This window comes from Peromyscus leucopus, chromosome 23, assembly GCF_004664715.2.
Source record: "Peromyscus leucopus breed LL Stock chromosome 23, UCI_PerLeu_2.1, whole genome shotgun sequence".
NCBI lineage: Eukaryota > Metazoa > Chordata > Mammalia > Rodentia > Cricetidae > Peromyscus > Peromyscus leucopus.
Window position 1 is genome coordinate 33548004 of NC_051082.1, and position 25906 is coordinate 33573909.

Here is a 25906-nt window from a genome sequence, read left to right on the forward strand (position 1 = left end):
CACCCGCTTGCTCGCTCGCTCACTCGCTCGCTCGCTCATTTGCTTGCTCATTTATTCAACTATAACATACATGCATAATTCTAGGTTCTGGGGACTCATTATGAAAAGAGATAAATTCACGTTCATGGTGCTTATGTTATGAAGGGAGAAACTTGATGACTAAATAAGAACTGTATGTTATATCCAAGAGAGATACAGAAAAACATACACATGTCTGAGATACACTCACAATGTGCCATTAACTATGTATGCATGGCAGGGAGGAACCCTGGAGTAGGGAAAAACCCCAATGGGCTAAAGGGACACCTGTGTCCCTGGGAAGGTGTTGGGGATGGGCTGGAACTGATGAGTTTGTCACTGGTGGTTGTCCCTGAGGAGGGGAGAGTCTTGCTGTCTGGGAAAGAGACTCCTGGCAGAGGGACAGCGTGCCCCACTGGAAGCGAAGAGAGAAGGGGCGGGGGAGAGGCCAGACGGGGGGGGGGGGCAGACGGGGGGGGGAAGGCGCCTCGGAGGACATAGTAACGTCTTTGGATTTTTCTTCCCACGAGATGAGAGGGGTGGCAGAGTTTTGGAGGACTGGCATCACCTGCCATCCGACTCCAAAAATCATGTCTTCTCTGTCTGGAAGGGGGGCGGGCATACGACGGGGGGAGTCAGCGGAGGCTGTGCCCAACTCCACATGAGAGAAGAAGGGTTTGCCCGCCCTGTGGGTGTTGGGAGCCCGAGCGGACTGGGGTTGTGGATGGGTGTACAGCAGAGGCAAAGCCAGCAGGACTTCATGGTAGACTCGGGGTCTATCAGCGAGAGGAAGAGGGGTTCCGGTGGTCGCAGAGTCTCTCTCCAAAGACCCCTCAAGAATGAAGGTTGCTATGTGAGATGGGGAAGGTGGGGGAAAGAGGGTTGGCACCCAGGGTTCAGTCTTGGGTGGCAGGACAGTACCTTGTGTTAGGTCACATTGAGCGTTCTTTGAACAAGGTGACAGAGTGTATTTCTTTCCAGAGCTGTTCACTCTCTCGTATTTCTCCCTTCCCCCAGGGTCACACGGCTGTCAGTTACTGACACCCGTGAAGGGATTACGGGGCGGGGGAGGGGAGGAGGAACCTACAGCCCGTAGGTACTTGAGTTACACATCCTGGCACAGAGAGTGGGCACCGGAGCCTCTGTCCTGTCTAGACTTCATCAACATGGGCTGCTCCCAGCGAGAAAACGCACAGCTTTCTTCATGAAGCGTCCCTCTGGTCATCTAAAACTGTTCCAAAGGACCGAGGGGACACGATTCCAATCTGTGAAGGGGTCCTCGTGAATTCTTGCTGCCTGCTACCATGAGCTGGAGACAAAGATCATGCTCTGCTCTGGGAAGATTAGAAACATCTCAGGATAACAGGTAAGGAAAAGTTATTTTGTTGTTGTTGTTGTTGTTGAAAAAATTCTAGAATTCTCTTAGCTTGGGGTATAGGCATGGATCTGTTTACTGTAAAAAACGGGCTATGTAAGGAAGGTAACTGTTTATGTTGTCAAGGAAGATGGAGGGACATCTGTCCCATTCACCATAACCAGCTCCCCCTGAGCCTGGCAAGAACATGCGCAGTAACACTTCCAGCTCTGTGTGTTTAACTGACTGTTGCTATGGAATTTTTCCTCAGAATCAGACCCTCTGCCTTGATAACTTAATTGCACACACACACACACACACACACACACACACACACACACACACACTTGAACTGGAGTCAATCCTGAAAATAAGAGAGCTTTTGATTAATGCAAAATTAAAGCTCTTTCAGGAGCATTAATTGGATGAAGAGAAGACCATCCAAAGAAGTGTAGGGCTGTCCTGAACGTCTACAGATGCAACAGCTATGGCCTCAGAAGCTGCTTGCTCAGGGTGCTAACCGTCATCACAGATGTTTTTATGAGCACTTTTTATGTCAGATTCTAATCTTCTGACCACGAGGATTCTGTGTATGTGTGTGTGTGTGTGTGTGTGTGTGTGTGTGTGTGTGTGTGCATCTTTTCCACATTTACAGGAAAATAAATTCTAGAATATTTGCAAGGCAGTCTTCCAGCCCACCCTCCTCACTTGTCAAATGTTGATGAAATGCTTCTTAAAAAGTGTTTAAGCACCTGGGAGTGCAAACCCGTAATTCTAACACTCCAGAGGCAGAGGCAAGGGGATCTTGAGTCTGAGACCAGTTTGACCTATATAAGATCCTGCTTTCAAAATAAAATAAAATCTATGTCTTCTGAGGTGATATGTCCTCACTGTGGAAGAAAAATGTTTGTTCTGACTGTTGCAACCATAATATTAAGTTAGTGATAAGTCCACCAACAATGTTTCCGAAGCAGCGAGCAATTTCTATTTTCCCAAATAAGTTAAATTAACCATTGAATTTTGGCCTACACATCACCTGATCTGTGGAGGCACAGTCACGGGCTCCCGACTATGTCACTCTGCCTAAACATTTAGAGAAGTACTTATCTCCCAACATCAACCTGGATGATGGTGCTTTCCCGGCCGTGAGATGGAAGCTGTGGTATCTCCACCTAAATTCAGTGAAGAGATAGTGTCTCCTTTTTGTCTCAGACACAGCAATCTTACCCAAAAGCCGCTCTGTGGGCGTCCATTCAAATACGATCAGCCAAAGTTGAGTCACATGGTCATGTCTAAAATGAGACACTCTGAGAAGTGGAAAGAAAAAGGATAGGAAAAGCACAAGGGTAAGACATGACATTCTGTAGACGTGTTCATTCTGAGGTGGATAGAAGGCAGTGTTTACCATACCTTCAGAGGGGGGTAAAACCATCCACTCTCCCCAACTCAAACACACCCCTACACATCTTTGGGTGGACTTCCCCAAGCACAGAAGAAGTGGGGTAGGAATCTTGCCAGTTTCTCTGAGGGTCACCGGCCTTCACAGTGCTCCCAGCAGTAATACCGTGTCTTAGGGCACAGTACACAGTGAACACTCAATGCGAATTGAAATTCTAATAATGCATGAAAAGATTCCTTTAGTTCACAGCAGTGTTAGGATCAACAACGGTGCAGGCTCAACAAAGATCACCCCTTGGCCTCATCACCTCATGGTCTAGAAGATACCAGGAGTGTGCGTAGGGCGCGTAGGGCCAAGCCAATCCTTACACCTCAAACCAGGAGCAGAGAGCAAGGGCCAGACTTGCTCCTTTCCAGAGAGCCCTCTGAAGAACTCAAGCGCTCACCTCATGCCTTTGATGACTAAAGGTTCCACAGCACTTCCCATCACCACCACCCTTCAGATGGGACTTTTGGTCTCAATGGGCCTTTGGGGACAAACCGTATTCAAACTGGATCACTGATGACCCTGATATAAGCAGTTGGAGGGCCGTTCTAGTCAGCTATATCTTCTTAAGAGGCATCTACAAACCCTTGACTGCATTCAGCGATGGGAATGCGTCCATTCGGCAGTGGGCGTGTATCCGTTCAGCAATGGGCATCTTGGCTGGAGTGACTGACTGGTCTAGACTAGGGAACTTTCCGAGCTGAGGTCTGGGGGCTGGAATGGTGGGGATGGTGGCTGTCTACCATGTGTTCATTTGCATTCCCCTTGAAGGTGCAGAGGTTCCCTAGGCAGGCTCCTCTCACAGGGATGGCAGAGGCATGGCAGGGCAATTCTTGAAGCCTTTTAAAGTCTCGACTCAGAACTGGCTCTCTGCCACTTTGTCAAATTAGTCAAAGCAAGCTACAAAACCAAGCCCCTGGTCAAGGGCAATGCAAGACGTCTTTCATGGGAGGGTGCACAGAGTTACTGGCAAGGGACATGGACAGAGAGAAGATGGGGCACCGGAGCGGTGATACCTCCACCTGCCCGGGGACACACAGCGTGTTCAAGACAACAGAAGAGAAAGCCCCAGCAAGTGGGAAGCCAAGGTGCCCAGGGCAGACCTAGCGTGCTCTCTTTCCACAGCTGTGACTCATTGCGGTTCAAACTACACCCTGCAGTCTGTTTAGAATAGGTTGCCCCAATGCTGGCTCCATCCCACTCCGGTCCATTTGTTATTTATTCAGTGATGCCGGACGGCTCTCCAGGCGGGTGCTCTGGATGTTGATTCCTCTAGTGTGGTTGTTATGGGAAACATTTCATTTCACATCTGCTGATACAATTTGCTGTCTCTCAACTAAAAAAGGCGAGGTGGAGAAAAAGGAAATTCATATTCTGCTGGCTGTAAAGGATAACGATTAATTTATTCCAAGCTATATACAAATCAGACTATCGTCTTTCAGACAGAATCAATAATACAATTTTAAGCCCACACACATTTACAAATGCTAGCACTCCAGTGCAGCTGGGTTGCCATGGGCAACCAGGGCATGCCAGCTCATGATCTGAAGCAGGCTGCTGTCTCCCAGCCTTGCGAGCACATTTGGCAGACAGAGTTCTAGGGAGCCCAGGGCGCCCGGGTTGACTCTGATCTGGCTGCCGCACAAATGCACCCCTGTGATGGTTTGGATTAGCTCTTGTCTGAATTGCTTAGCGCTCTTTAAGCCCCTCGAGCGCTAGCTTTCTTTGATATCCTTTTGCTGCAGGCTGGGCATGCGCAGAGGGTAGATGAAGGAGCTGTCCGGGGTCAGCAGGCGGTGAGAACAGGTAGAGAATAAATGAACGGCACAGGCGCTCCGTGAAGCCTGAGATAGAGCTCAGCTCCGTGGGCTGGTTACTAACTGGCAAGCAGGGCCAGTGAAGACCGCGGTATGGCCAACCACCTCCGCAAAGCCTCTCCACAGAGTAACTGATCTGTCTTTTGACGCTTAAGACAAGGAGAAATGGGATTACAAACTCCTTTTGCCTTGCGGGGCTGCCCAAGAGAAAACTTTCTCTCTAGTATGTGCTTAACAAAAGATCCAGTAAGCAAGATCTTTGCACTGTAGTTGTAGCAGGGGACTGGCAGACGCCACTCTAAGGACAGATACCTAGGGGGCTCCGCGTTTCAGAAGAGAAGTCTACAAACCCACACTCTCTCTGTTTCCTTAAGATGCAAACTCTCTCTGGGTGAACCAGCCATCCTAGGCACCACTGGGGATTCCGTGACACTGTGGCAAAACGAACTGTAATTAGGATTATTGTTTAAACATCCCGTCATTTATATCTAATTACTATGTACTACAATAAAAATTATCGTGAAATACGTGTCAGATTCACTTTGTTGCTGACTTTATTTAATTACAAGCCTTCACTTTCACAGATTCTTGCCTGAATGCATCCTGGCTTCCTTGCTATTTTCTGTTCAGAAGGGAAACTACTTACAAGGACCTGGGTATTAGGATCACCCCTCCCTCCCTCCCGGCTTCCCTCCCTTCCTCCTCCCCACAGTGAGAAGGGTTCAGCTTATGCTTCCCCTTCTTGGTCATGTAAGGTAGAGACCCCGCCCCCACACCCCTAGAAGCCTTTTCTGAATCTGAGAGTCCTATCTAAAGCCATGGCTGCTCAGGGTGTTGTACATGCCAGGTAGGGTGAACCTGAGTCCTTCAGGGTCCCCTAAAGGAACTATGTCTGTCTGGTGTCCGTGCAGCATCCTGAAACCGGCAGCCATCCTGGGGGAACCTGTGATGCTTCCAGCTCAGACATCTCCCACAAGGCCTCAGCCTTCAGGGGAGCCTGGACTTCAGAGTGTCCAACCCCCCGCCTGGCTGCTGCAGGCCTGCCTCACTGGAGAAAGGATGCGGAGCCATTCAGTCAGCACCCAGGAGCCCACACTGAGGAAGACACCCCCGCACCATGCAGACCTGACCCAGAGTCTGAGGGCCGAAAAGGTAAGAAAGCAATCAGCAGATTGCACACTCATCCCCAGGGTGATCTCTAGCAGAGCTTGGGACTGGATCCCCTAGGTGTATCAGGAGAATCAGCAGATTGCACACTCATCCCCAGAGTGATCTCTAGCAGAGCTTGGGACTGCATCCCCTAGGTGTATCAGGAGTTTACCAACTGCCAGCAACACAGTAAAAAGCTGGGGTCGTGATCAGATCCCTCTGCATCTGCTTGGAGGCCACCCTTTGCTGATGGATCACCCCCAGGGCCCTGCTGGCCTCTAATGCTTTCTTCTCTTCCCTTCAGATGCCCACTGTCTTAGGGTTTCTATTGCTGTGAAGAGACACCATGACCACAGCAACTCTTATATAGGAAAATATTTAATTGGGGCTGGCTCACAGTTTCAGAGGTTTAGTCCGTTATCATCATGGCTGGACGGAGTGGTGTGCAGGAAGACATGGTACTGGAGGAGGAGCTGAGAGGTCTACATCTGGATCCATGGGCAGCAGACGCAACTGTGTGTCCCACTGGGTGTAGCTTGAGCATATGAGACCTCAAAGCCTGCCCTCACAGTAACACACTTCCTCCAAGGCCACACCTCCTAATAGTGCCACTCCCTATGGGCCAAGCATTCAAACACATGAGTCTATAGAGGCCATACCAATTCAAACCACCACACCCACCACAGCTTTCCAAGACCCAGCTCCATTTTTTTCTTTCTTAGCTCCTAGGATAAACTACAGCCATCCTGATACTGTATGGGTCTCAACAAATTCCAGTGACCCAAGTCCCAAACATTTATGGAGGGGATACGTGAGCTTAGCCCTGGAGAAAACCACACTTAACAGACTCTAGCCCAGAACTTGGCCTGGCTAGCACAGCTTTGCCTCAAAAGTAGTTTTAGGTGACAGCATGCTAAGATTTTAATAAATAAATGGGGGGGGGGTTGTTTAATGGTACAGCACTTGCCTAGCAAACACAAGGTCTTGGGTTTGGTTCTGAGCAAAGACAGAAGGAATGAAAGAAAGGTAGGGATCTTTTTGTTAGTGTACATGTCTGTCCTGGTTGGTTCTTTTGTTAACTTGACATAAGGTAGAGCCATCTGGAAAGAAGGAACCTCCGCTGAGAAAATGCCTCCTTTAGATTGGCAAGCCTGTGGAACATTTTCTTAATTTATGATTGATGTGGGAGGGCCCAGCCCACTGCGGGTGGTGCCACCCTTAGGCAGGTGGTCCTGGGTTACATAGGAAATCAGGCTGAGTAAGCACAGAGAGCAAGGCAGCAAGTTCCTCTGTGGCTTTTGCTTCGGTTTCTGCCCCTAGGTTCCTGTCTTGAGTTCCTGCTCTGACTCCCCTCAAAGAATGTAATCGGGACATGTGAGCCAAAGAAACCCTCTGCTCCCTGAGTTGCTTTGGGTAATGGTGCTTATCACAGCAGCAGACCGCAAACTAAGACTGACCACTGGGGTGATAACAAGCGTGTCATATCCAGGATTTAATGATTACTCTTGTTCGGAATGATTCCAGGGAAGATAGCATTTTACATAGAATCTTCAACTACACCATTTAAAGAAAAATATCTGGGAAACAAGGCACAAATAGCGAGATCTGTGCAGATGATGGACTCTTCAGCTGGTTTTTAGGAGGCAGGAAGCCATGTAGACAAAAGCCATGTGCATGCTCCCAAAGAGGAGAAAATGATCAAGAGACCTAGAAAAAGCTAGGGAGGGTAACATTGGAGATGGGCCTTAAGGGATGTCTAGGAGTTTCCTCTGATGGCGCGGAGCAGAGGAAACAGGACAAGTAACTAACGCCCACAGCAGCTGAGGAGCGGAAATGGGGTCTGTGTTGAAGGTGAGACGGGGGAGGGAAGGCAGTCGGCACTGGGTTAGCTCTTCCTGCCGTAGTCATAAGAGACAGTATAACGAGAGAGGCTTTCTTATGGGCAGGGTCATCAAACTGTGGGTAAGATCAGGGGGTCAGGAAATTGTGGGACTCTGGCTCCCTACATGAGTGCCGAGTCAGGGTGTGAAATGGACACAGTGAAAACACCTGTGATCTATTGCCTCATGCTGAGACTCCCAGCCACGGTGGGTCTCCTGGGAATCTGTGGTCGTCTCTCCAGTTGGCTCATACAGCTGTCATTCATGCCCCCCCCAAAACAGCTTTACTGTGGTGTGATTTGTGTACAATAAACTGCACATGTATGGCAGACACAATTTGTTGAATTTGAACATAAGCCGAGGCCTGTGAAATTGTCCCCACAGTCAGGGTAAGCGGCATCCATTAACCCTAAAAGTCCCCCGTGGCCCTTCTGTGTATGGGTTAGGAACATTCACTTACAAGGGTCTCACTTCATCTGTTTACTTGTTGGTTTGTTTTTAAGAAAAGGCTTCATGTAGCTCTGGCTGTCCCCGAATTCCCTATGTAGCCCAGGATAACCTTGAATGTCCGATTCTTCTGTCATTCTATCTTTGTGCTGAGATTACAGGCATGTGCTACCACACCTGGTTTGTGAGGTGCTGGGGATCAAACCCAGGGCCCCAACCAAGCTGTCCCAGCTAGAGGCCCTCCAATTTGGAAAATTTTTAGGTGCACAGTCCAGTATGGTTCTGGCCATTATACCACGCTACACAGCAGATCGCTAGAACCAACTCATCTTTTGGGATGGTGGTTTCATGGGGGGACAAGAGGGGGTCCTTTAAAAAGCTAAGATGACAGGCAGTGGTGGTGGCCCACGCCTTTGATCCCAGCACTTGGGAGGCAGAGGCAGGCAGATCTCTGTGAGTTCGAGGCCAGCCTGGGCTACAGAGCGAGTTCCAGGACAGGCACCAAAACTACACAGAGAAACCCTGTCTCAAAAAAACAAAAACAAAAGAAAAAAACTTGCCGGGCGGTGGTGGCGCACGCCTTTAATCCCAGCACTCGGGAGGCAGAGCCAGGCGGATCTCTGTGAGTTCGAGGCCAGCCTGGGCTACCAAGTGAGCTCCAGGAAAGCCGCAAAGCTACGCAGAGAAACCCTGTCTCGAAAAACCAAAAATAAATAAATAAATAAATAAATAAATAAATAAATAAATAAATAAGCTAATATGAGAAATGCTATAAGATCCAGTGATTCTACCCCTGGGTTCACCTGAAAAGAATTAGAGGAGGTTTCTAAAGAGAAAGATGAATCCCCATGAATACAGAACCATTCAGGCATAACTGGGGGATGGAATGCCATAGCCTGGATTTTGTCTGTGGACTGTGCTTCCCTGAGACATTTTGCTTATAGCCACACTGACTGAAATATGATAGGGTCAGGAATTCCCAGTGTGGGGGTGTGGGAGCCAGCACGTAGTCGAGAGTGTCGGGGCTGTGGGATGATATCATTGCAAAACAAGAGAGACAGCCTAAAAATGGCACGGATTTAAATCCACTGTGGGAAAACAAGCGCGCGGGAGCTATTTCAATTTTATGTTAGAACGGACAAGAGCCGAGTTGTTCATAGGGCAGAATGTTGGCTTTGGATGTAGGAAATGAAAATGTCGTCAGACCCCTGTCTCTGCTGACAGATGGCAGCAAAGAGCCCAGGAAGAAAGTGGGCTGGAGGACCTGGCCCGGGTTTATAACTAGGACCTACCCACGTATGAGCCGGCCCCGGTTTATGACGAGAAACACCCGATTCCGTTCATCTCTGAGGAACCCACACTGGTTCCCACCACCCTAGGCCAGCTTCTTCACATTGCACTCCACCCTTCCCCACATCTTGCTCCCAAGAAATTTCTAGAGGGTTCTCTCTCAGGCCTTTGAAGCCAGGCTGAGTATCTAAATAGCCAGAAGTGTGGGAGCAGCTGGACTATCTGTCCCAGCCAGTGGGAGATCTGTCAGGGCGGGGGCCGTCCCTGGCCGAGGCACACACAGCATGGTGTTCCGCTGTCCCAGGCGGCTTGTGGTGCTGTAACAAAACCCCTGACCTGCAATATACAAAGAGGGTTGTTTGGCTCGTGATTCCTGTGGCACCAGAGCCCTCGCTGTGTCTGGAGAGGACCAAGCCGGTTGCATTCTACCACGACAGGGAAGAAGCGTGCGGAAGAGCTGATTCCTCTCTCTCTAGAACTAACCAAATCACGTGAGCACCCCTCCACCTCCTTATTTTCCACTAGGCCCAACGCTTAAAGGTCCCGCAGCCTAACATTGCCACACTGGGATCCTCAGGTGAAAGGATCCCATCCAGACCATGGTGTCCTCTTCTGCAGTCTGTCAGACGTGGTTGGTGACGTGATTGGTGACCCATGGGGCTAGATTTTCAAAGGTGGAAGGAATCAGATTGAATTTCCTTCCTTTGGAGATAAAATCAAAGCCAGAAGCATGAGATCTCTTCAGTTCACTCAGGTGGTTTTTGAGCAACTATGTGCAGCAGACTCCATCCTGATATGTGGGGCTCCTACCCTCCTCTAGGCCGTCTTGCAGACTCTGGTCGTTCTTGTTTCTGGAGACAGGTCTGTCAGGGTGTGGGCAGCCAGCCAGCCACCATCATGGCCAGCACTATTGAAGATTCGTCCATTAGTTACAGCTAGGAACAATGACTCCTGAAACGTTCCCCGAAGGAGACAATCACGGTTGTACCCCTGAAGTCTTAAAGGGGTAAGGTCAGATCCTGGAGTTGGGGGAGGGGGTACAGAGGCAAACCCAGGAAGCTTGGAACTGTAAGCTTTTCTCACGTATTTGTTATGTGCGCAATGCCCATTGTTTACAGCTGAGAGCTCCATGGCAACTGAGTTCCACCCATGCTAACTGCACAGTCTTTCTACAGAGCATTCTGTGGCTTCCAAACTGCAGGTCCTGGCCACCCCTGGATTAGGACATCAGTTCAGTAGATAATGAGCCCAACTTAGGGAAAGGAAAAACGGAATTGAATGAGAGCAAAGTCGCACAGTGCCTTGCAGATATTTAAGATAAATGCATTTCACAAATGTTACATGTGTAACGTTGTGTGTATGTGTTTGTACACACACACATACCTCTGGAGGGAGTGATATTCCAGGTCTGTGATGCAGTCAAGTATTGGCATGCATTAAGAGACAGTGTGTCACAGCTATCTGCTGCCCTGGTAATGCTAACAACCACAGAATCTCAAGGGCACCAGAAGCTCTGGTTTCTCCCATGCCTGCGGCCATCAGAGAGCTCTCTGCCCAGTGATTGGCCGGCTCACATGTTTGGGAATCAGCAAAGCTACATGGGCTGATCTAAGATGAATGTGGCAGGGGTGGCTGGGGCGATTTGGCCTGCTGCGTGTGTGTGTGTGTGTGTGTGTGTGTGTGTGTGTGTGAGTGTGTGTGTGTGTGTGTGTGTGTGTGTGTGTGTGTCTTCTTCTGGTAGACCCCCTTGGGAGTGTTTTGTAGTGATGATGTGAACTGGAGGCCTTATACGCTAGCAATTGCCATGATCACAGAAAATGCTTAGCATACGATGCACGAGAAACTCATCGATGGATAAGACAGTAGGGGAGGCCTGAGCCTATGTGATTTATTTTAACCTTGAAGTCCCTTTACTCATCTTCTGACACCTAGTAGATCTAAAAAAAAAATAATAATGATGATTTTTGGCTTAATTTTTTTGGATTGGTTGTTTGTTTCTGTGTGGCCCAGGCTGGTCTTGAATGCCCAACCCTCCAATCTCAACCTTCCTAAAGCAAGACAATATATTTTTTTTTATTTTTAATTTTAAATTTTTTTTATTTTATGTGAATGAATGCTTTGTAAGCATGCATGTGTGTCTACCATGTACGTGCCTTCTGGATCTCCTAGAACTGGAGTTGAAAATGTTTGTGAGCTGTAATATGGATTCTGGGAACCAAACTCAGGTCCTCTGTAAAAGCAGCAAGTACTCCTAACCATTCTGCCACCTCTCTGGCCCTCAAGACACTCTTTTTAAAAAAAGACCTCATATCCTTGTGATTCTGAGAGGCCTTGACACAATCTCCCAGACCAGACGTTGCCTTTTTCCCTCACTCATATGATGATTTCTTTTCTTTTCTTTTCTTTTCTTTTTAAGAAAAAAAGTGTTTTCACAATTGTACTAGCTTTCCATTGCCGTGACAAAGTACCCAAGGTAACCAACTTAAAAGGAAGAGAGATTTATTTTGGCTCACATGGTCAGAAGTTTCAGTCCATGGTAAATGGACCCTGCCTGTTGCTTTGAGTCTGTGGCATCCCAGTCCACTGTAGAGAGGGCATCTGGCAGAGGAGTCCCAGTCACCTCAGGGCAGCTGAGAGGCAAAGAAGACCAGATGCTCAACATTTCTTTCAAGACAACACTTCCAATGTCCTAACTTCCTCCCACCTGACGCCACCCCTCAGACACCCCACCACCTTCCAAGAGTGCCATAGGCTTGGGACTAAGACCAATACCTGGGCCTTTGAGATAATCTTCAGATCCAGTTTATAGAAATAATCATAATTCCATGGAGCTCATTCCCTTCAGGACTTGTCTCCCTGCCCTTCTGGAATCATCTTTCTAAGACTTTCAGGACTGCTAGGTCATGTCTATTTTCTGAAACTGAAGGGACAGCCACTCATGATATAGGCTGGCCTGCCTGTCTTTCTTCTTTCCATCTGTCCATCCATCCGTTCGTCCATCCATCCATCCATCCATCCATCCATCCATCCATCCATCCATCCCCCTCCTTTCCCTCCTCTAATGCTTAATGTTCAAAAGGGACTCTATCCTGAGACAGAGGCAGGAAGCGGGAAGGCCCCGTAGGAAGAAATAGGTTTTCAAAGCGATGCTTTATTCGATTAATTAGTCAATTCCCCTGTCTAGAAGAGAAATTATCTCTAAACCACACTGGCGGAGGAGTCTCTTACTGCAAGAAGCAAAATGACACTGGGCTGTTAACAATAGAAGAGCTCATTTGCAATGTAAATGAGCAACCAGCAGGCAAATGAACCCTTCTGGGAAAACCACTCTAATCATCAACCTGCTTGCCCTGGGGAGACAGCCATGTGTGGACAAGCAGAATCGAGGCTCCTAGAACTCCCTCTAACAGGGCCTGCAAGGGGAGGATCCAGGTAAATTTTCCACGAAATTGCATTTGAATGGAGCAAATGCATTGCTTGGCAGTGGCTGGTGTCTTTAAAAGTCCACTCCGTGACTGCAGACTGACTTATTTATGAGTCTCACTGTGTAGCCACCATAGTTTGGATGTAAAACAGTCAGCCATTCCCCTCTGTGTTTTATTTGTAGGAAAACGCGTCATTCAAGTATCTTCGTGATGGAATGTGACTCGCTGGCGATGGCAGTTAGGAAGTTTTAAGCCCTGCCAAGCACAGGAGCACCCAGAAGGGACATATGTTTTCTCTGATTCGTGTTCCAAATTTGCCTTAAAAACGTGCAATTACAGGAAAGCCTGATTTATATTTTCAAGAAACAGCACAATAATGGCGCTGTTTTGTTGCAGTGTTTTTCTAAAAACGTATGTTTATTGCTGCTCCCCCGCCCCCACCCCCAAAGAACTTGGCTAACAATCCCTCGAGTTTCCACTTTCCTGGGTCCCAGATGAAAATTTGATGAGGTCTCCGAGAGCTAAAGATGGCTTCCTTAAGGGCTACGGGGATTTGGTTAACATGGCCTGACGAGAAATTGACAAGTCTTCTCTAGTTAGCCGCCCTCTGTCCCCTCCTTTCATGGAAGGTGGAGAAGCAGGCAGGAAGGTTTGTGTGCCACGCATAGTCAGGAGGCAAAGGTTCAGAAACCCCAGCAGGGTACGAGGCACACCCTGCCCGGCACCAAAAAAGGCTGCCAGTGTATCCTGCTTGGATACTGGAGGTGTGTGTGTGGGGGGGGGGGGGCTGTGTTTGCAGGCCCTGGCTCTGGGGAGTAGCTGGGAAGGGTCACGTCGTATTCATAAATGAAAATTACCGTGGAGTCCTTTATAAATTATACAACCACACTGGCTTGCGTATCCTGCCCTTTGTTACTGTTATTAATGAAGGCTTTTACTCCACTCTCTCAGCAGTATTTCCAGTACATTCATAGAGCAAATAGAAGTTTGTGTCTTTCCGGACTGGGGAGCCCTCAATACTGGACAATATTTTGTTGCTATTGTTAAATGTTTTATTCCAGAGTGGAGGTCCGGGAATGTGAAAGACCAATTCTCCACCTACTTTATGACAAGGTAAAATTTCAGGAACATTAAAACGGAGAAAAAGTTTCTCCAGGTGATAGAAAGATGGAGGCCTGTGTTAACACGTGGGCACTCTGGGCTTTTCCTTCTGAAACAGGGTCTATTTGTGTTGCTGAGTGTGGCTTTGAACTCTTGGGCTCAAATGATCCTCCTGCCTTAGTCAGTTGAAAAGCTGGGATTATAGGTATACACCAACATGCCCAGCCATGTCAAAATATATATATTATCCATCTATCTATCTATCTATCTATCTATCTATCTATCTACCTGTCATCTATTTATCTATCGTCTATCTATTCATCTATCGTCTATTTATCTATCATCTATCTATCTTATCTATCAATCATCTATCGATCTTATCTATCTATCATCTATTTATCTATTGTCTGTTTATCTATCTATCTATCATCTATGTATCTATCTATCTATGTATCTATCTATCATCTATCTTTTATCTATTATCTATCTTATCTTATCTTATCTTATCTTATCTTATCTTATCTATCTATCTATCTATCTATCTATCTATCTATCTATCTAATCGCTTTGTACAAACCTGTAGTTACCTGGTCCTCCCAAGGCTTCACCTTCCTGTGAAAGCTCAGCTCACAGACTTTCTCATTTGTATGGCCCATGAGCCTGGGAAAGTTGCACCAGCTTTTGTGGATCCCGGGCAAAGTCTGATTGATGAAAACACTGAATTTGCTCCCTAGAAATGCCAGTTTCTCCGTCTCAGTCTACCATAGGTCACTCTGCAACTGAACTCATCCCTACCCACTGCCTTTCATTCTAAGTCAGAAGTTTGGGGATTTGTACAGATAAAAAGACAAAATTTTGATATAGCAGATAAGAGACTGGGAGTGAGAAATGTACGCTGGTGATCTGTGTACTGAGCTGAGGGGGGTAGACTAAGAGAGAGCCTGCCTCTTTCCTGCCAAAACGTTTAGCCCAGGAAAAGATGGAGAAACTCGTTCCCCAGAATATCCCCGGCAGTTCTGAAAGCTGGAAGGCACAGGGGCCCTGGGCCGGAATCTGTTCACAGAACAGGGTCTTTAGAATCAAGGCAAAGTCATCTCCCTCTCCCTTTTCTCCTTCCGGTCCAGCTTCCGGTCTCTTTCCTTCTTTTATTTCCTCCAAGTTGGTACCTACCCTCATCCTCTCTCACATCCTATTCCTCTACCAGCCCAGCCCAGACCACCCAACCTGATGGCAGAATCTGGGGCTGGGCGCTGAACAGGACCAGCAGAGGCTCTGAACACTGAAAATCCAACTGGGTTGCTCAGCTCTGTCACTGGCTTTTTTTTTTTTTCCTTTCTTTTTCTTTTTTTTTTTTTTCTTTTTTTTTTTTTGGTTTTTCAAGACAGGGTTTCTCTGTAGCTTTGGAGCCTGTCCTGGATCTTGCTCTGTAGCCCAAGCTAGCCTCGAACTCACAGAGATCCGCCTGCCTCTGCCTCCCAAGTGCTGAGATTAAAGGCATGGGCCACCACCGCCTGTCACGGGCTTTATGGGAAAATAAATTACCAGTGACAAGAAATTCCATTTAATGGGTATTATTCTTCGCATTATTGGCTGTAATTTGTTGTCTTTTGTTTTGATGAGGTTGAGCATCAAGTGACCCTGGATGAGCTCCAACAAGTACATGCACTCTTTCAGGTAGGCACAAGCCAGGTAAACTTTCAAACACCTATCTGGGCAATTTGATTCTTTTCTTGGTACTTGATATTTCACTGCAAAGTACAGACTTTTAAAATTTCTAAAAAAATAACCACGAAGAATAGCTTTTTGGTTGTCACTTCTTAACCGAATTAAAAACACATTGCTTTTCTTTTCACCATTTAATTTGTTTCTATTTTAATTGTTTAATTTTTAACTGATTCAAAAAAGTGCACAAAACAAAACTCCCGTGAGAAATCAGCAGTCTTAGGTGAGTCTAATTAGACATTCAATTCTTTGGACTTTTGCTCCTAGACTCAACAAAACACAATGTCTGTAAGTTCTCAGGCAAGTGTTTATCTTCCTTTTTATTTTACTTGTAGGAACATGGAAAGAAAGGAAGACATCTGCTGGATATGGAAACATTCAAATGCATAATGAAGCAGAGTATGAGGTCGCATGGCCACGTAAGTGGGTTTTATAAATATCGGATCAAGGCGAGCGCTGGTAATGGTGTTAACCACACACGCCCACTAGATCCCGGCATCTCTGTAGATGATGCTCCTCTCTACTAAGACCTGGCTGACTTACTGGACAGCTTCCTTGGGGAGGGTTTTAAACTACAGGGTAGCCTACAGCAATGAGACATGTAGAGACTTTTCTTAGGAGGAGAACAAGACTCTTACTAGATTATTGCTTAATTATATATATGCTTTTATTCCAAAGACAACCACTTAGTTTCTCTTAGGTTTCCTCCACCTCCCTGACAGCTGGAATCAAATGATTTACTCATTAGCTGCCATCTTGGTTAGCTCAGAATACAAATGTTTTTCTTTTTATTTTCTTTTTTTTAATTTCCTTTTGTATTCTTTGACAATCATACACACATATAATGTATATAATGCATTTTGGTCATTTTTTCCGCACCTGCCTTATCTCTCCTCTATGCCTACTAAACCCTTTCTGTTCCCAGCAGCTCCCTCCTGCTTCCATGGCTTTGTTGTTGTTTGTTTTGGTTCTTTGGTTTTTGGTTTGGTGGGCCCCTGAATTTAATCAGGATTGCTTCCATGAGCATGGGTGGGATGGGTGGGTCTATTCTCTGAAGCCTGGGCAACTCACTAGAGTATAAAGTCTTAGTGAGCAAGACTTAGGGGCAGGGGGAGTCTTCAGTTGGTAAAGTGCTTGCTGCAGAAGCATAAGATCTGAGTTCAGCTCCCTGGCATACAAGTAAAGAGCTGGTGTACTGGCACTCATCTGTAGCTCCAATGCCGGAAGTAATGGGGAGGGGGGTGGCGTGGGATGGGAGAAGGCCGGAGGCAGGAGCATGGATGCCGGGAGCCTGATGGGAACGTCAGGCTCTGTGAGAAACAGTCTTGAAAAATAAGGTGGACAGCCATAGAGGAAAACGCCTGGTGTCAGCCCTCTGTACGCGTGTGCACACATGTGCTTGCACACCTGAACATGTACTCACACATACGCTACGCACCTAGGATTTTACCCACGACGACGACGACGACAGTTATACACGATGAAGGACACGCTGGTGAGGTACTGTCCGTCAAGGTTTCATAATAGTCTCTGGTTATAGATGAAAATTCAACAGGAAGCTCTGAGATCCGGGGCGGGAGGCGCTGAGGGCTGTTACACCCGAATCTGTTTCTAAGCCAGGGACTTGAGGGGAGTGACTGAGCAGCTGTAAGGCTCTCTTTCATGGTGAAATGGGAGGGAGACGCCTCCTGAACAGGGGCTGCTCGCCACTCTAGGGTCTGATGGAATAAAACACACAGAGACCCTGAGGCCATGTGAGTAGACAGTCAGAAATCAATAACTCTTTGTAAAGAAGCGCCAAAGGGCTTCATGGCTCCCTCATAATGTTCCGGGCCACATTTTACTTGGCACAAATGGCTGTAGACAGTGCAATATCTTCTTGAATTCTCCCTGTGTGCGACAACCATATTTCCAAGTTTCCAACTTCCCTCCTTCCCTCGCTTTATCTCTCTGTCTCTCTCTGTCTCTGTCTCTCTCTCTCTCATTTTGTATGTGCGTCGTGCATGTGCAGTGACCAAGGTGGTCAGCAGATGGTGTTGGATCCCCTGGAGCTGGAGTTATAGGTGGTTGTGAGCCACCCCGACGTGGGTGCTTGGACCTAAACTTGGGTCCTTTAGAAGAGCAGCAAGCACCCTCAACCACTGAGCCAGCCTCTGGCCCACATCTTGGAGCTTCAAGTTGAGTGTTCTTGTATGATGAGAGACCATTATGAAATCTTGACAGAGTCCAAACAGCTTGTCCTTTACCATAGGTAACTCATGTCACGAGGAAAATCTTTCACGTGTAGTCCATGTGGTTCAGTTCTAACTGTGATGACAAAAAGCCCTCACCCAGCCAGGCCCCTGTGAGACACAGGCTTTTACTCCTCCATCTTTCAGCTCTGATGCCCTGACCTCCCCCAGCGTTTGCCACACCCTTGGTGCACACTGTGGGGTTTCTCGGTGAGCTGGCTAATATGAAGGATAGCTCAGTGCCCCTCAGTGGCCCACGAGATCGGGCCTACTCATTCAGTAACATGTGTACCCCACCCCTGGGCTGATCCCAGCTTCCTCAGGCTGGGTCACTCCTGGCACAGCTACAGGGTGGCAGGACGACTCTTGCTGGCCCACATCCTTACAACATGACTCACAATGCTGCACAGCTACGTTTGCCTCATCCAGAGCCTGAGAGGGATCCCCCTGAACATCCTCAAGCTCTCCCAGGCTCCACTGTGACCTGAACAGGCAGGCTGTATGCGCTCTGTGGTGGCTATCACCGTGAGCTTTCTGTTTTCTGTCCCATCTCTGATCTCGGGCTTTTATGAGGCCATCCCTCGGGGTGAGAGGGATTATTTAGACACATTCCAAAAACCTCATTAAACCTGTGTTCATGGTGTTGTCCGCCATATCAGCACATCTTTTTCTAATAATCTAGTGAAGCCTATAAACCTATTTTTTTTCCTCCCCAGAGTACTGCACAAATAGAGCAACTCTTCATGAAAATAGACTATGAGGCAGTCGGGAGAATCCAGTGGGTAAGTTACACTGTGTAAACCCAACTCAAAATTGGTCAGGAAGGCACATGACACATGCTTTGGAGGCTGGCTTAGTCCCTTTGGCCAGTCAAAGCTGAACCCAAGAGAAGTGCTTGCTTGCAACTTTCAAATTCTTCTGTGAGGGAGCTAACCTGGGAATCTCAGTAGCTCAGGCAGGCTGCACATAGGCTACCCTAAAACCAAGAGCTGGAGCCACGTCCACCACTTCACCTAACTGCCAAGGAGAGAACAGGAAGCAAAAAATCCCTTGGATGCAATGGCCGCTGGTGGCTGATGCTGTGAGCACCTGCCAAGGGTGTAGAGCCAGGACCCTCACAGACTAAGTCCTCCATGAATATCACCACCGTCATCAATATTACTCAGTTTCCAATGTGTGATGATGAAGAGGTAAGACATCTGCTTTTACCATTCTTGGTCATCCTGCCCATCAATGTCCTTCCATGGTCTGCAGATGAATTAAGTTTAAAAATGACAAATTGAGCAGTAAGCCATCTCTATTCAGACCTTTGGCCAATTCACGAAACGGAATCAGATGTAAGTGCTTCGAATTGTCATCTGGTTTGAAAGGGAGCATTTGAGGTTCTGGGTGCACAAAAAGAAAGCCTCCAGCCAAGTGGGGGGTTGGGAGACATTGGTAGGAAATAAAAATTCCTATTGTCCAAAGCTATCTACCTCCATGTCTCAGATTCAAGGGCTGCCTTCCTTTTCTTAAGCTGCAAAGATCTGTGGGCATACTGCTAAGATCCTAAGGGAGGTACGTGAACTGTCTAGTTGGGCAGACAGGGGGCAAGTCCCTGGCCAGCCATTTCTGAGGTATTCACTCTTAAGTGAGCCACTGGACTTTTCCATGCTTGAGCCTTTCAATTTGTAAAAAGGGACAAACTATATTCCTATTGAGAATCGAGGTGAAGGCCCATGCTGTGTGGGTCACGCATGGTACGTGGCTAGAAACAATCACCGCCATTGCTGAGATGCCCACCTCGCCCCCCAAACCACCCTTCGAGGAGGAAGGAAAGTATAGGAAGACAGACAGACAGCTGGGCAGCAGACCTCCAGGCCCAGCTGAAGGCACCCCCCAAGTTGGCCGTGTGCGCTAACAATTATATCAGTGTCCAAGAAAAGAGTTCTGTCCAGTCCTTGACAGGAAGGAGAATTTCTGAGAGCCCCCAAAGACAGCGCAGCTTAAGCGTTTGTCCTTTGCTCCCCAGGATGGCTTCTGCACATACCTACAGCTAGAGTACTCGGAGCAAGCCAAGGCCGCGGCTCGGCGGGCAGAGGCTGTGCTCCGGCTGCCTGCCACACAGAAGAGGCTGTCCTATGGGAGGCCCGTGCTGCGCATCCTCTCTATGCCGGATGACACCTTAATCACCATCCGAGAAGATGGAGCTATTTATTTCTGGTCCCCGCAGCTGAAGTTGAAAAGGAAAAAGCCAATTTTTGTATGTGATTTTCATTTGATAAGGATGCTGAGTGCTACAATTTGATTTTATTTGCTATTTTAAACTGCTCCTTAAGTGGCGTGATTACACAAATTGTGCCCTTGAATAGATAGTCGTGGCAGATTTTTTCGAGTCTCTGGGATGCAAATGAAACACGAGAGTACAAGATAATGCTCCGTTTTGCTCCTAACATCAGATGAAATGATGAATTGCACATGCTTCTGTCATGTAATTTATCATGGGTCTCACTCGATGACAAATGGAACCGAGCCCCGCCCCCTTTTGTGGTTGTGCCCGCCCGCGAGGCAGTTCTGCGAGGCTTGCTTCTGAATCGCTGAGCAGAAACTCGGAAGCCCACGTGCATTTGGGAAGTGTAATTAGAAGAGAGAATGCCCGGCCCATTTCTGCCTCCCTCCCCACATCTTCTCATTCAACAAATATTTGAGCTCCTGTGATGAAATAGGCTGTGCGCCCCTGCATGTTGGGATGGAAAGCCCCGTCTCTCTCTGCCCCTCGGCAGCTTAGAACCGGAAGTTACAGTTAAGCCTCTCAGGTTGCTGAATAGCCCCTTCCAGGGGAGGGCACTGGCTTAGTTCTTCAAAGCTAACATATCCCTCCCCTTGAAGGAGAAAAGCAATAAAAGAAAACTACAGGGGCTGGAGAAATGGCCATTTAAGAGCACTGGATGCTCTTTCAGAGGACCTGAGTTCAATTCCCAGCACCCACCTGGAATCTCGCAACCGTCTGTAACTCCAGTTCCGGGAGACCTGACGCCCTCTTCTGGCCTCAGAGAGCACCAGGCACACATGTAGAGGCCATACATAGTGTAGGCAAACAGTCATGCACATAAAACAAAAGTAAAATATTTTCAATAAAAAACAAATTTATATTAAATAAATACAATTTCTTTTAAAAAGGCATGTGCATCCGCTTATTTTCACCTTTCTATCCTGCAGGGCAAGTCCCCCAGTCGGAAGTCCCAGTGGGTGACAGACATTGCCAGCATGCCACAGTATAACAAACTAATCGTCGGGACTGGGTAAGTATGGGAAGTTGCAACTCAAAGGGAGCGGTTTGATGAGATGCATATCCATGCCTGAGATCACGCAAACATATGCATTTGCAGTGTGGGGCTAAAGTTGGAGTCTTCGAAGTCTTAGAACCCGCGTGTCTGCGCAGAGATGCGCCTTGTGTGGCTTCCTGCAGTGATCACATTAGCTCAGAGGATGCCCTCTTGTAGGAAATACTTCTGGACCCAAGAAAGGGCCACACGAGGAGACGGTGCGTCTGAGTACTTCTTAAGTACACTTTATTTGGATTAAGTGGTGTATTTGTTTTCTTATCCGTCTAAATTGAGTCTTGACTGCACTGGATGAATTCAAAGGGTAAAGTACACAGTGCCAACAAGGGAGCACTCGCTGCTGTCACTCACTGCTGAGGCTGAGGTCCTGAAGGTCCCTGCCCCCCCCCCCAACCCCGCGGGAGTGTGAACTAAGATCCCAGAGGAAAGGTGGAAGCTGAAGGCGGCTGAGCTGGGGCTGTGGCTGCAGTTAAGGAGCAGGTCGAGGGACCCCTCGACTCTGCCTGCCGTAGGAGCCCCTCATGCTGGAACGTCCTCTCCACCACTCTCTTGCACATGTCACTGGGGCTCTAGGCCTTAGCTACTCTAAGCACGTCCATGACCTAATAGCTAACCCAGGCCCAGCCTATCCCGGTCATTTTATTAGATACAACTGTTCATGCTGTTTAATGCTTCCTATATTTATGAGTTCATCATCACAAAATATAAATATTAAAATATCAATATAATTAATATAATCAATTTAGAATTATGCTAACTACTGAACAACAAATTTAAGTTGATAAATTCAGCTTGCTTTGATTTTTTTGATTTTTTACTATATTTATTTTTTATAATCATTTTTAAAAAAGATTGATTATTTATTTGTGTGTGTGTGTGTGTGTGTGTGTGTGTGTCTGTGTCTGTGTATGGGTTTATGCATGTGAATGTAATACCCAGAGAGGCCAGAAGGGTGCATCAGAGCCACTGGAACTGGAGTTATAGGTAGCTGTGAACCATTGATGTGGGAGCTGGGAACTGAGCTCAGGACCTGTGGAAGAGCATCAAGCTGAGCCATCTTGCCAGCCCCTATTTCTCTTTTTTTAAATCATAACATTTGCACACCTTTATTGGATACAATATACTAATCTGATATATGGATACTGTGTGTAATGATCAAATCATGGTAATATTTACTTTGATTAATCATCAATCAATCAATTAATCAAAAATTAATCATTTTTATGTGTTGGAGATTTCTAGTCACTGAGAAAATGAAAGGTATTATAGTTTATTTTAAATAATAGTTACCCCCCCACCCCCGCACGCACGCACGTGTGATAGAGAAAATAAGAATTACTCCTCTTTGTGTTTGGTGTTCCTAATTTAAATTCTCTCCATCCTCCCCCACACCCCCTTTTCCACTGCCCTTCCCAGTCTCCAGCGGTCCCTCCCCAGCTCAGTTCTGTGAGGTCCACGTGTGTCAGCTCCACCAGCGAGAACACACGATGTCTGTCTTTTCTCTCTGGGGCACATTTCACTTGACATGGTGGCCTCCCCCCACTGTTTGAGTTTTGAAAAAGACCGTATGGTGCATGGTGTCACCACAGTTCAGAGGCTGATATGGTAACTTATTAAACACTCTGAACTGGTCAGTGGAAAGAGGAGACCGCAGACTTCACCAGGGGCCAGGGAGCCACGTTGGAACTGCATCGTTAGAAAGGAAATGAGAGAAAGTGACATTTAGCACAGGGAGGCTCGGGCCTAGGGCCTGGAATAGGGAGTGGTGTGAACTATCAGTTGTTTTTGTCGCCCTCACAAAATTGCTCTCCTCTCAGCATCCCAAGGTAGGCCAAGTGCAGGGGGGTCGGGTCACGGTACTAGTTGTAACGATCTAGGGAAGAGGGGCACAGAGGGGAGATCAGGTTAACGTTTTAGTTAGTGAAGAACCCTTCACCTCTCCTCTTCAAGTCTGATGACGTCCTTCTCAACAGTCCCCAGGCTTTGGACAACTCTTCTCTCATGTATCATCTCATGGTGTTTCGGCGGCTCGTCCCCACCATAGACATTGTTAGGACCACAGTTCTCAGAGAAGGGAACCCAGAAGCAAGCTCCAGAGCCTGGGAGGCAGAAAACTGTAGCAGCTAGGCCCTGACGGAGAAGGGCCAGCTGTGTGGCCAGGCTTAGCACCCAGCTGAAAAGATGTCTGCGTACAGAGCTTCAGGAAGCCTGGGGACTCGGGCCCCATAGGGCAGGGTTTCCACTGGTTGGGGGCTTTCTCTTTATGGCATCTGTGGGATTTAAAAGACTTCACCAGAGATGGAGTGAGGAGCTCCCAGTCACCATCAACTATGCTTGCCTTGAGCAGGAGCCGGGAACTACAGCTATATGAGCTCTCAAACTTGGAGCCTTACTGTCAGATTGGTGGCCTGGAAGCTGTCCCCCTGAAACTGGACTACTGGTAAGAAGGGCCACTCCAGGGAGGCTGCCTGTGGGTGGTTCACCACCAGGCATGAGGAACTGTTCCTTGGGCGGCTACTCCATCAGCACACCCTAGTGTTGCTGGAGGGCTTCTCTCCAGGTTCCCCAAGCCCCCGCAGTCCCACAATCCACTTATAAAATAATCACTCAGACGCTTATATCACTTATAAACTGTATGGCCGTGGCAGGCTTCTTGCTAACTGTCCTTATAGCTTAAATTAATCCATTTCCATAAATCTATGCCTTGCCACGTGGCTGGTGGCTTACCGGCATCTTCACATGCTGCTGGTCATGGCGGTGGCTGCAGTGTCTCTCCGCTCCAGCCTTCTGCTTTCCTGTTCTTTTATTTCTCCTCTCTGTTAGTCCCGCCTATACATCCTGCCTAGCCATGACCAATCAGGTTTTATTTATTGACCAATCAGAGCAACTTGACATACAGACCATCCCCCAGCACAGCCAAGTGCAGACCATCTCAGACACCTGCACTCAGGCCCATGGTCCTAATCATCCTCTATGCGGACCTGCTGGGTAAAGCCACAAGGAACCCAAGAAGGGCTTACAGAACATCCCACAGCACTTCCCCTTTTCTTTTTTTTAAAAAGGAAGGTTTTAACTTTTATACATCTCCAAAGCCAGCTTGGTATATTTGGGAATTTGGGTGTAGCTTCTCTTACTACTTCCTGCTGGAGGGGGGTGCTGTATCTTATGGGGACACAAAGAAAATTTTAGGATCATGGAGTAGTCCGTGAGGCTGTATCGTCTGAGCCAGTTGCCTTGAAACGATTCTAGATGTTGGATCATCTGGGCCATGGTGTCATCGGAGACCTTTCAGGTGGTCTTGGCTGGTCAAACCTGATGTATCTTAATCTGGAACAAATCCACAGCCTCTGGCTTTCTGTGGAAACAAAAGCAGAATCTCTTTTCCAAAGCAACATATCCTTAAATCCAAATTTTGAAGTGAAGGTACCTTTAAAATATACATTTTGGCATAACTCAACAGTTTTTGCAATCAAATATTTTTCTTCAGTTATGAATATCAAAGAGAACATAATCCAGATTCTCTGTGTGGTAGCCATCTTTATGTGGCTTATTACCTGTACTGTTTTTTTTTTAAACACTTTATTTTTAGATACTATTGTTTATATAACGGTATATTTTTTTCTTTTAAGCCTACGTACATTTTTACATGCATTATAAACTGTTTCATCTGAATCAGTCTTATTGCAAACTTATTGCTTTAAACTGCAGCCTTCTAAGCCTGAAACAGCTCTGTGGCTGCTGGCTCCGCCCCCTTCAGCTTCCCAACATGGCGGTAGTACGTTTTCCGCCAGCTCTGGGAGCCATCAAGTCTCAGAAATAGTGGGTCTACGCTTTTATCCAAGCAGCGTGTAGCCCAGAAACCTCTTTTTTTGTTTTGTACTATCAAAGGCTAAATCCACCATGCAGCTTAATGTGCCACTTGCAGAGGCCTCATTCCCGCCATACTGCAGGCCGGGCTCTCACGCTAGGAACCCGCCAGTAGCTCAAACCGGCAGCTGCCACTCATTTGAGAGAGACAATTAGGAAGCTGTTTTTAGCTCCATTTTAGAATCTTTTCTCAGGTTTTAGGTAGAAACTTTTGCCCCACGTTGGGCGCCAGATATTGATGTATCCAACCGTCTTATTAAATAAGAAACACAGAAACAATGCAAAAGAGAAAGCCGAGAGGTCAGAGCTCAGAGCTAAAATCTCACCCTTCCGCCTGCGGTGTCCCAGCTTCCCGAATGAGGGCTCTATTTCCTGTCTGTTCGTCTATTTAAAGAGACAGAACAAGCCACAGCTATCTCACCTCACCAGTTCCTCAGCTGGTCCTGTTTCCTCAGACTGGAAGCTTCTGTGTCCTCATCCCAATAGCTCTCAGCTGAACTGTGTTGCTCCAAAGCCTGAAAGCTTAACCAGCCAAATGCTTCTAGTTTCTGGTCCTCATGCCTTATATATCTTTTTGCTTTCTACCACCACTCCCTGGGATTAAAGGCTGGCTTTCTGGGATTAAAGGAGTGTGTCACCACCATGCTTGGCTATTTCCAATGTGGCCTTGAACTCACAGAGATCCAGAGGATTTCTATCTCTGGAATGCTAGATTAAAGGCGTGTGCCACCACCGCCACACTCTTGCTATGGCTCTAATAGCTCTGACCCCGGGGCAACTTTATTTATTAACATACAATCAAAATCACATTTCAGTATAATTAGATTACCACCATACC

At 47.3% G+C, this 25906-nt stretch overlaps 1 protein-coding gene across 2 annotated transcripts; it reads left to right on the forward strand.

Moving 5' to 3' along the window:
* Nucleotides 1-577: 577 nt before the first annotated feature.
* LOC114699118 lies at nucleotides 578-23808 on the forward strand. Of its 2 annotated transcripts, XM_028878020.2 has the most exons (8): nucleotides 578-1384; nucleotides 5545-5785; nucleotides 15546-15599; nucleotides 15983-16066; nucleotides 18595-18660; nucleotides 19890-20120; nucleotides 21077-21159; nucleotides 23549-23808. In XM_028878020.2, exons 1-8 carry the CDS (start codon nucleotides 1323-1325, stop codon nucleotides 23643-23645), a joined length of 918 nt encoding a protein of 305 aa, XP_028733853.2. In that variant the 5' UTR covers nucleotides 578-1322; the 3' UTR covers nucleotides 23646-23808. The 2 variants fall into 2 exon arrangements, with proteins under 2 accessions (XP_028733853.2, XP_037054283.1); XM_037198388.1 differs by lacking the exon at nucleotides 578-1384 and having other exon boundaries at nucleotides 5368-5785.
* The last annotated feature ends 2098 nt before the right edge of the window (nucleotides 23809-25906 follow it).

Coding starts and splice junctions, on each gene's coding strand:
- LOC114699118 (XM_037198388.1), top strand. CDS start 5,474: ATGCCAGGTAGGGTGAACCTGAGTCCTTCAGGGTCCCCTAAAGGAACT. Junction 5,786..15,545: donor AGAGTCTGAGGGCCGAAAAG/GTAAGAAAGCAA, acceptor TGTTTTGATGAG/GTTGAGCATCAAGTGACCCT. Junction 20,121..21,076: donor AAAGGAAAAAGCCAATTTTT/GTATGTGATTTT, acceptor TCTATCCTGCAG/GGCAAGTCCCCCAGTCGGAA.